General features: G+C 34.6%; 1 protein-coding gene across 1 annotated transcript; it reads left to right on the plus strand.

The window, feature by feature from the left end:
* Window positions 1–4,616: 4,616 nt before the first annotated feature.
* On the plus strand, window positions 4,617–5,825 carry LOC100665945 (olfactory receptor 8K3-like). The gene has a single exon (XM_064289391.1). The coding sequence runs from the start codon at window positions 4,785–4,787 to the stop codon at window positions 5,823–5,825; it is 1,041 nt and encodes a 346-aa protein (XP_064145461.1). The 5' UTR covers window positions 4,617–4,784.
* The last annotated feature ends 6,079 nt before the right edge of the window (window positions 5,826–11,904 follow it).

Consider the following 11,904-nt stretch of genomic DNA (forward strand, 5'->3'; position numbering starts at 1 on the left):
GACTTGGAGAAAATATTTCAAATGTTATATCTGTAACAAGATGTTGTTACTGTGTGCTGTTGAGACCGTTTCGACTCACACTGACCTTATAGAACATAGTAGAACTGAGTAATAAGGCTTCCTAGGCTGAAATCATTATGGGAGCAGCTCTCCAGGTATTTTTCTCCTGCGGAGCCACAGGTGGGTTAGAATCACTGACCTTTTGGTTAGCAGCCGAGCTCTTAACCATTGTGCCACAATGGTTAAAGGATGAATATCCACACTGTATAAAGCAACCTCAAACTCAATAATAAGAAAACAATCTCAAAAAGGGGGGAAAAGATTTGAACAAACACTTCGTAGAAGAATATGTAAGTATAGCAAATAAGCTTATGAAAAGAAATCTTGATGAAATATCACCTCAAATTTAATTTATACCTCAAAGAGTTATCAGCACATGCATATTAGAATGGCTAATTTTATAGGCATGTGGAGGAAACTGAAACATAAATAAATGATACCAAAACCAAACGCCGTTCCCACCGAGTTGTTTCTGACTCATTGAGCCCTTATAGGACAGGGTAGAACCGTCTCATAGGGTTTTCAAGGCTGTAATCTTTATGAGAGTAGATCCCTAGATCTTTTCTCCCTCAGAGCCTCTGGGTGGGTTTGAACAGCTAACCTTTGGGTTAGCAGCTGAACGTTTAACCACTGCAAAAGTAAAATGTTGTTGTTAGGTGCCTGGAGTTGGCTCTGACCCATGCACAACAGAATGAAACACTGTTCTGTCCTGCACCATCCTTACAATCATTTTGATGCTTGAGCCCATTGTTGCAGCCTCTCTGTCAATCCACCTCATTGTAAAATAGAACAACTAATTTGGAAAGCAGTGTTGAATTTTCTTAAAAAGTTAAACTTACCTCTACCATACAATCCTGGCATCTCACTTCTATGTATTTACCTAAGAGAAATGAAAGCATATGATCTTACAAAGACTTGTACGCAAATGTTCATAGGGCCTTTATTAATGATAGCTGAAACATGAAAGAAATGCACATGTTTATTCAGGAGAGAATAAATAAACAAACTGTGGTATATCCATACAATTGAGTCCACCTCAACAACAAAAACAAAGCACAAAGAAGAAATGAACTGTTAGCATATGAAAAACCACGGATGAATATCAAAGTAAGTATGGTGAGTGAAATAAGTCGGATTCAAAAAAAGTATATGAGATAAAATTTGTTTATATAACATTTTTTAAAAATGCAAACAAATAGATCATGATAGAAAGCACATCAATAGCTAAACAGGGCTGGAAGTGGGCCAGAGAGGGTCAGGAGAAACGGATTAAATAGGGACATTAGAAAACTTTTGGGGTGTTGGATATGTCCATTATCTTTACTACTGTAATAGTTTTTCAAGTACATACCTATGTTAAAACATTAAATTGTATATGTTAAATATACATATTGTTGTTTATTATACTCCAATAAAGCCGATAAAATGATCACCATACATGCCAAGAAATTGATCCCAATGACCAAAAGCAAGGGAAAAAAGCAAGAGTAGAAATTAACTCGCAGGTAATACACATGAATTATTAACCATGGACAACTGGAATAGGAAAAGAGACAATGGTATAAGAGATGAAATCTATAATGCTTACAATTAATGTCCAATTAACAATGACATGATGAAGGATGTCAGAATCCAGGAAACATCAAGCATTTAATGGAGGAAGTACATATTTCTACAACAAATTTTAATTGTTCAGCAAAATTAATGGGGACGTAATGCTTCATTTTACAAAGACATGTCACTGATGTGCGTGTGTGTGCGTGTGTGTGCATGAATATACATATATACTTGACATATATCATGAAGACAATTTTTTAAGAGCAGTGGAAAGGGAAATGCTCAAGGCTGCATGTGGTGGTGATGGTGAGGATAGCTGGGAGGTGCAGATAAATAAAATATATACCATTTGGAAACTAGAAAAGTACGGTGTTACATATGTGCTGTTTTTGTTGTTAGTTGATGCCGAGTTGATTCCGACTCATGTATTATCACGTAGCAAGAAGCAGAGAAAAACGTGTGTGTATGTGTCCCAAAATGGATAGATTGCCAGTCATTAAAATGATTGGGAAATGCGACATTAAGGCAGCACAAATTAAATGTGCAGAGTGAAACACATACACAAAATACTACATTTTTATAAGGATACATTGATGTTGTATGTCATACATAAAACACAGTAGAGTATGTATCCAGGTGGGAAAGAATAACTGGAATGGGAATTGGCCAGAATGGGAAAAATAAAATATGATATCTTAATCTAATAAAATAAAATGAGAGAAGTCTTAAACAGGCAATTTGCAGTAAAAGAAATTGGAGTAGCTAATATCTGTCTCGAGGTCAAAAAGAAAAGAAAATATAGAAAAAACAAAGAAATGGCATATTGTATGTATGAAATGTACTAATTTCATTCTATTTGAGAACATTATGGAAATGGGGGGATATTGAGTGGTCTGTCCTAAAGATAAAAGACTTTAATCCAGATCCCTGGATGGAACAAATTTGAAGTTAACTAAGAAAAAATGAATAAATGTATCTAAAAGAAACTTACTTTCCCTGGTGAATATGAATAGTTTAGAAAATTAACAGACACCCTAGACATTTTGTTAAGCCTTCAAGAGTTTCATACATAATTAACACATTGTTTGGTATCTCCTCAGGGAGAACCTCAAAGGCTGAGAGAAAGCTATAAGTTGTTCCCACTATGCCATGTTAAGAAGTCCATGGGGTGTTAAAACAGATTGATTACAGGTAAAAGGTAGAATTTTTTAAGTAGTGCCATGTTTTACTAATGTCTAATGTTATAGTAACATTTCAAGGCACCATTTTAATTGATTTCAAAGTCACAGCAAATTATTAAGAATATTGAGTGAATTCTGTCTGCTTTCCACCATTATTCCTGGTAAGTTTTTATGAGATAAATGTGGATCTCATGTATTCACTTTAATAATTTATTGCTTTGAAATTTAATTTCTGCATTGGTTTGCTAATAGTTTACTCAGAGACTGCTCTGCTCATAGTATTCAGGAATAGATATATGCAAGTTAGATAGATAGATAGATGATAGATAGATAGATGATAGGTAGATAGATAGATGATAGATAGATAGATAGATAGATAGATAGATAGATAGATAGATAGATAGATAGATAGATAGATAGATAGATAGATAGATGGTAGATAGAGATACATAATACTTATGAAGGAGTGATGCTCACAAAGTTTTAAACCAATAATTCTGTTATCTTAACCCATAGGAATATTCTCATATTTTTAAAAATATCTGTGGTATATTCAGATATATTTTTTAAAGATTATACTTAAAGTTATCTATGATACCTCATGTCACATAGAGTTCCAATGTTTAATGGGATGTGTTTCATGTTCAGAAAGATTTTAAATAACTTTCAGTAATTAACATATATGTCAACATCAGTATATTGTCTTCTTCTCTAATGTTATTGTGTCATATGGTGATTTTTAAAAATTTTTTTTCATTAAAAGTAGAGGGTACTTTTTTACAATGGGGGAGTATGTGATGTCAGTTTTTCACTATTTGTTCAGAGTTCCTCATATACCCTAGGTTTCTCCAAGAGGAAAAAAAAAAATACATGATTTGATACAAAAAATTTAGAATGTGTCAGTTATAATACCAATGCCCAATTGGAGGAGAAAGTATTTTAAGTAGACCAACAAAAAAGTAATCTAAAGAACAGCACTTTTGGACACTTTACTCATAGAACTGGTGTTATGGAATGTGGGACTCGGATAAGTTGCAAGGATAGCATCATAGAAATTGTGACAAAGCTTAAGTCACAGTCCAGAAGAATTTACCTATAAATATCTTAAAGATCTAAACAATTAACTGCAACAACAAAAAAAATTATTTCAAGCAAGTACTATCAACATTCAAAAAAAGATAGATGCTGTGATGATGATGATAGGCAGACAGACAGATAGATAGACAGGTGGATAAAGAAATTTTACTATGTATACACACTTTTAGAGTTATTTTCAGGTATCCTAGACTCATTGAAGCCTTTAATTCTCATTGATACTTCCTAACAACCCTGCAAGGAAGTATTGAAATATGATTTTTCAGGTGGGGATAAACAGATTCCTAAAACTTATGTTATTTGCCCAAAGTACCACTTTGTATATATTACGAATGGATGTATAATATATATATTACGAATGGATGTATAGCAGAGGATATATCTATATACATATAACTCTAGGAATGTTTTCCTGTATAAAGACAAATAATCCCCTTGTGGTCAGTTATGTATCTATCTAAAACCTGTCTAGTATCTTGAGTGTTCCATCTTGAGCCATCTATAATAATAAGTTTTCAAAAGGTAACATTTTGAAGTAGAACGTCCAAAATGTATCCATATGTTTTTTAGGTATATGAAAAAACAAAGATTTTAAGATGAGTCCAATAATCATTCATGTACCTAACACCTAGAAGTTTAACATTTTATTCATTATTGTTTCATCTCTCTATCAATGTAGCCATCAATCTGTCTAATATATATATGTGTGTATGTGTATGTGTATAAAATTAGTGGGAGGTGGGTATGTATTGAAATATCCTAAAATGGAAAATTTGGATTTATTTTATTTATACTGGCTTTGTAAACTAAAAAGTCTACCAGAAGGTCCTACAAAAAAGCTATTGACAATGCTTATGTCTCTCTCCAGAATAGGTTTCCTAATAGACCAAGATGGACAAACACAATCTAACAGTGCTGAATGAATTCATTCTGATGGGAATCACAGACCGCCCAGAGCTGCAGGCACCATTGTTCGGGCTGTTCCTCATCATCTATATGATCTCAGTGGTGGGCAACTTGGGCATCATCATCCTCACCAAGATGGACTCCAGGCTACAAACTCCCATGTACTTTTTTCTCAGGCACCTGGCTATCACTGATCTTGGTTATTCAACAGTTGTGGGACCCAAAATGTTGGTAAATTTTGTTGTGGATGAAAACACAATCTCCTATTATTTTTGTGCTACACAGCTAGGTTTCTTTACTGTGTTCATAACTAATGAACTTTTTATTCTGTCAGCAATGTCCTATGACCGTTATGTCGCCATCTGTAACCCTCTCCTCTACACAGTCATCATGTCCCAAAGGACATGTTGGGGGCTGGTGGCAATCCCCTATCTCTACAGCACAGTTGTTTCTCTTCTCACCACCATAAAGATTTTTAATTTATCCTTCTGTGGCTACAGTGTCATCAGGCATTTCTACTGTGATGGTCTGCCCTTGTTATCTTTGCTCTGCTCAAACACACATGAAATTGAATTGATCATTCTTATTTTAGCAGCTTTTGATTTTATTTCATCCCTCCTAATTGTTCTTGTTTCCTACCTCCTTGTTCTTGTAGCCATTCTCAGAATGAACTCAGCTGAGGGCAGGCACAAGGCCTTCTCCACCTGTGGATCCCACCTGACTGTGGTGGTAGTGTTCTATGGGACTTTAAGCTTTATGTATGTACAGCCCAAGTCCAGTCATTCCTTTGATACTGATAAAATGGCTTCCATATTTTACACCCTGGTGATCCCCATGTTGAATCCCTTGATCTACAGTTTGAGAAATAAAGATGTGAAATATGCTTTACATAGGATATTAGGAGTATTATGTAATATATTTTCTCAAAGTTCACTATACCATGTCATTCATATACATTATGCTATGGGCTTTAAATATTTTCCTGTGTTTCTCCGGAGGGGATACCAAGCACAAAAACACAGATAAGCTCAATCTATGTTTCTATATTGCTGTCTACCAGTCAGTCTTCTAAGAGCTGTAAATACAGTAATAAATAAACCAACAAAAATTGTTGTCTTCCTTATGCAGGAGAGATGCATTACATGCATAATTAAGAAATTATATCGTACAGTGAATGTGTTAGGGGCCAATAGATTTCAAAAGAAAAAGAAGAATAGTGAGTGTGTGTATGCGTGCAGACATGCACACCTTCCGTTTTAGTGGTCGTACTCTGCCCCGAGGTGGCTAATTCTAATTTGAAGAAGGCTCAACAGTGCGGTGGGATGATTTGAAGAACTACTCATTCATCTCAATTTGCTAAAACATCTATTTCCTAAATCCTGAAATCCCTCTCTTTCATCATCAATGCCTTTACTTTCATATTCGAGCCCTTAGAGGCTGTTTACTTTGTTATTATTTTTATAATACTAATAAAAAGAGTACAAAATAAAGTTATTATGTTCAAAAGGATCAGCTCAGCATCTGGTTTTGTTTAAATCAACCCATTTTGTCTACATCAGCGGATATACCAGTTAAGATAAATTTATTGATGTCAGCCACAGAAGTTTCCAGGTTTTTACATTTTTTTTTTTTTTTTCTCTACCAGATTGGTATTGATTCCTAAATTGTTATCCTTATCTCTTTAGAAAACAACCCTGGTGGTATAGTAGTTAAGTGCCACGGCTGCCAACCAAAGGGTCAGCAGTTCAAATCCTCCAGGCGCTCCTTGGAAACTCTGTAGGGCAGCTCTACTCTATCCTATAGGGTCGCTATGAGTCGGAATCGACTCGACGGCACTGGGTTTTTTTGTCTGGGGCTCATCTTTAAAAGATATTTTCTAATTGTTTAAGCGTCCTAGCATAAGAAGTTTATTTTATGATGAGATGGGTTCCTTGCCTTGTTTTTGTTTGGCCGAATTTCCTCAAATTTGGTTAATATGAGTGTGCACTATATTTTGATCAGGATCTATTGTTTGAATTCATCATTTTGATTATTCCGTTTGGAAGAAGCAAAAGGAGATAATCCCAAGGTTTGGACTATGCTGTGTTTCTGGTGAGTGAGGTGCGATATGTAGGTTTTTACATATTTGCCAGGGTTTCCGGACATAGTTACTCTATATTCCCTATGAATTTTCCATCCACATTTTCTTATCTTTATTCTTTAAACCTTCAAAAATTTCTTAACCAGAAAAAATTAAGTAGATTTTAGATACATTAAAGTTGTCTATTAAAAAAAAAGGAAACCCTGGTGACTTAGTGGTTAAGTGCTACAGCTGCTAACCAAAGGGTCCTCAGTTTGAATCCACCAGGTGCTCCTTGGAAACCCTATGGGGCAGTTCTACTCTGTCCTATAGGGTCGCTATGAGTAGGAATAGACTCGACGGCACTGGGTTTTGGTTTTATTATTAAAAAAAAATTCAATCTCAGTTTTAGGTTAGGACCATATGAGGAGGGCATATGATAAATTTCCACCTATGTAGAAAAAAAAAATTTACGTAGAGACTAGATAAATTACATGAGAAAAAAAAAATCGCTGCTAAAGAGGATAAAAAATGGAAATTTAAAATAGTATCGATCTATCCCAAGATCAATTCCAAGTAGCTTGATTGAGTAATTCTATTAAACATTTAGGGAAAACAAAAAATCCAATACTATACAAATTCTTCCAGAAAACTGAAGAGGAGGGTAGGGTATATTGCCATTTTCTATATGAGGATAGCTTTACCCTGATATCAAATACAGTTGAAAACATTAAAAGAAAAGAAAATAACAGAGCATATATGTGAAAAACCTAAAGAATAAAAAGGAGAAATTGAGTCTTGCAATAGGTAAAGACACTAATATACCCAATTAGGTGTTACCCAAGAATGTATGATTGTTTTTTAAATAGCAGTTACTGACATTCACCATAATAACAAATTAGAATGGCAAAGCAATGCCACATAAATACATGTACAAAAAAATTTAAAGCCCCGTATTGTGGTAAAATTTTGACCAAACTAACACTAAAGATAATATTTACAGAAAGTGGAAGTTATCATACAATATCACTATTGTCACACACAAGGAAGACTTTGCAGATCATTCAAAAGCAGTTGCCACAGTACATTAACAGGAAACTGCCAGAAATTCAAGCCATATTCAGAAGAGGACATGGAAAAAGGGATATCATTGCTGATATCAGATGGATCATGGCTGAAAGCAGAGAATACCAGAAAGATGTTTACCTGCATTTTATTGACTATGCAAAGGCATTAGACTGTGTGGATCATAATGAATTACGGATAACACTGCAAAAAGTGGGAATTCTAGAACACTTAATTATTGTGCTCGTCAGGAACTTTTACTTAGACCAAGAGGCAGTCATTTAAACAGAACAAGGGGATACTGCGTGCTTTAAAGTCAAGCAAGGCGTGTGCTAGGGTTGTATCTTTTCACCATATCTATTCAATCTGTATGCCGAGAAATATTCTAAGAAGCTGGACTACATGAAAAAGAACAAGGCGTTAAGATTGCAGGAAGACTCATTAACAAATGCAAAATGCAGATGACACAATTTTGTTTGCTGAAAGTAAAGAGGACTTGAAGTACTTACTGATGAAGATCAAAGACCACAGAGTTCAGTATGCATTAAACTTCAACATAAAGGAAACAAAAAGCTTGAAGCCATCAAGGATTTCATTTTACTTGAATCCAAAATGAAAGCCCATGGAAACAGTAGTAAAGGAATCAAATGATAGTTTCCAATGGGAAAATCTGCTGCAAAAGATCTTTTTAAAGCGTTAAAAAGCAAATAGGTCACTTTAAGGACTAAGGTGTGCCTGGCCCAAGCCATAGTGTTTTCGCTTGGCCCATATGAATGCTAAAGGTGGACAGTGAATAAAGAAGGCCCTCAAACATGGATGGGACTGGACAATGGGTTGGAGAGGGATGCTGGTAAGGAGTGAGCTTCTTGGATTAGGTGGACACTTAAGACTAGGTTGGCATCTCCTGCCTGGAGGGGAGATGAGAGGGTAAAGGGAGTTAGAAGCTGGTGAAATGGACACGAAAAGAGAGAGTGGAGGGAGAGAGCGGGCTGTCTCATTAGGCGGAGAGTAATTGGGAGTATGTAGCAAAGTGTATATAAGTTTTTGTGTGAGAGCCTGACTTGATTTCTAAACTTTCACTTAAGGCACAATAAAAATTATATATATAAAAAAAGAAGGCCCAAGAAGAGTTGATGCCTTTGAATACTGGTGTTGATGAAGAATACTGAATATGCAATGGACTGCCAGAAGAAAGGAAAAAAATGTATCTTGGAAGAGGTACAACCAAAATGCTTACTAGAAGCAACAATGGCAAGACTTTTAACTCACAAATTTGGACATTGTATCAGGAGGGACCAGTTCCTGGAGAAGGACATCATGCTTGGTAAAGAAGAGGGTCAGTGAAAAAGAGGAAGACCCTCAACGAAAGGTATTGACACAGTGACTGGAACAATGGGCTCAAGCATAGCAACAATTGTGAGGATGGCACAGGACCTGGCAGTGTTTACTTCTGTTGTACACAGGGTTGCTATGAGTCAGAACCGAATCCATGGCACTTAACAACAACAACAGTTATTATTGCATATCAACTGTCAGTTTGATGAGATTCAGACTTCATAAGTTGGTGAAATCTTCAATTTCCGCATCTTTGAATTAGTATTGGGTGTGTAAATTTTAATAATAGTAGTATTAACTGGTATTCCCTGTAGGCATATGGATATTACCCTATCAGTGACATCATTGTACTTCAGGATAGATCTTGAAATTTTTTTTTTGACGATGAGTGCAAAGCCATTCCTCTTCAACTTGTCATTCCTGGCATAGTATGCCATATGATTGTCCGGTTCAAAACAGACAATATCAGTCCATTTCAGCTCACTTAGACCATTTCATTTTTTAAGATTTCTAATTTCTAACATTCATACTTTGTACATTCCATGTTCTGATTATTATTAGATGTTTGCAGTTGTTACTTCTCTTTTTGAGTCACCCCAATAAAATAGAACATATTAATCTAATAAAATAAAATAAAGAGAAGTCTTAAAGAGACAATTTCCAAAAAAGGAGGAGTTGGATTGACTAATATCTGTCCCTACAGTAAATATATATATATATATATAGAAAAGAACACAAAGAAACAGTATATCATATATATGAAATGTATTAATTTTATTCCATGTAAAAACATTACTGAAATGGGGAAATATCAAGTGGTCTGTCCTAAAAGTAAAATATTTTAATCCAGATCCCTTGATGGGACAAATTGAAAGTTGACTGAGAATAAATGAATAAACATGTCTAAAAGAAACTAACTCCCTGGTGAATTCAAATTGTTTAGAAAATTAACAGACACTGTAGATGTTTTGTTAAGCTTTCAAGTGCTTCAGACATAATTAAAACATTGCTTGGTATCTCCTCAGGGAGAGGCTTAAAGGCCGAGAGAATGCTATAAATCCTTCCCACTAAGCCATGTTAAGAAGTGCATGGGGTGTTAAAACAGATTCGTTACAGAAAAAAGGTAGAATTTTTTTTTTTTTTGTAGTGCCATGTTTTACTAATAACTGGAATGCTTTAGTGACATTTTTGAGGCTCCAGTTTTCATACCCAGTAACCCAGTGCCGTTGAGTCGATTCCATAGGTGGGAAAATATTAAGAAATTTGATTGAGTTCTTTATATGTTTTGTGTGAGATGAATGTGGATTTCATGTACTCACTTTTATAATATAACGCTATGAAATTTAATTTCTGCATTTGTTTTCTAATAGCCTACACAGAGACTGTTCTGCTCATGGTATTGGTAATAGATATAGGATGGATAGATAAATAGATATGTAGATCAATAAATAGAAAAGTAGATCGATAGATGATGTATAGATTGATTGATTGATTGGTAGATCGGCAGATGCATATACATACTTATGAAGTAGTGATGATCATGATGTTTTAAAGCTACAGTTCTGTTATATCAACCAGTAGGGCTATTCTTGTATTTTAAAACATCTCTGGTATCCTCAGATACATTTTTTAAAGATTATATGGAAATTTTTCTGTGATATCACATGGCACATAGGAATTTCAATGTTTAATGGGACATAGTTCATGTTCAAAAAGATCCTAAGTAACTTGCAATAATTCACATATATGTCATAACCAGTACATTTCCTTTTTCTCCTATGCTATTGTGTCATATACTGATTTTTTTGAACTTTTTTTCATAAAAAATAAAGGATTCTTTTTTATAAGAGGGAGTTTATGACATCAATTTTTCATTATTTGTTCAGATTTCCTCATATAGCCTAGGTTTCCTTGTGAGAAAAAAATATATATCTGATTTGTTAGAAAAAGCTTAGAATGTGTCAGTTACAATACAAACGCCCAATTGCAGGAGAAAGCATTTTAAGTAGACCAAAAAAGAAACTAATCTAAAGAATGGCACTGTTAGACGCTTTAGTCATAGAACGGGTGTTATGGACTATGGGGCTGGGGTCAGTTACAAGGATAACATCTTAATGAACCTATTCATCATGAATATGGTAACAAAGAACTTAAAGCACAGTTCAGAAGAATTTACATATAAATACCTTAAAAATCAAAACAATTAACAACAACAAAAAAATTTCAACTAATTACTGTCTACATCCAAAAAAGATAGATGATGATGATAGATAGATAGACAGAAAGACAGACAGATAGACAAATAGTCCCAGGCACACACTATTTTATTTTCAAGTATCATAGACACATTGAAGAACTTAATTCTCATTCATCCTTCCTAACAACCCTGCAAGAAAGTGTTGGAATATGATTTTTCAGGTGGGAATAAATAGGTTCATATAACACGTGTTATTAGCCCAAAGTATCTCTTTGTATATACTACAAATGGAGGTATAGCAGAGGTTGCATCTATATACATAAATCTCTAGGAATGTTTTCATGTATAAAGACAATCCCAATTGTCATCAATCATATATATGTGTATATATATGTATATACACATGTATATACATATATATATCCAAAATCTGTCTAGTACGTTGACTG

Source organism: Loxodonta africana, chromosome 7 (assembly GCF_030014295.1).
Source record: "Loxodonta africana isolate mLoxAfr1 chromosome 7, mLoxAfr1.hap2, whole genome shotgun sequence".
Classification (NCBI taxonomy): Eukaryota; Metazoa; Chordata; class Mammalia; order Proboscidea; family Elephantidae; genus Loxodonta; species Loxodonta africana.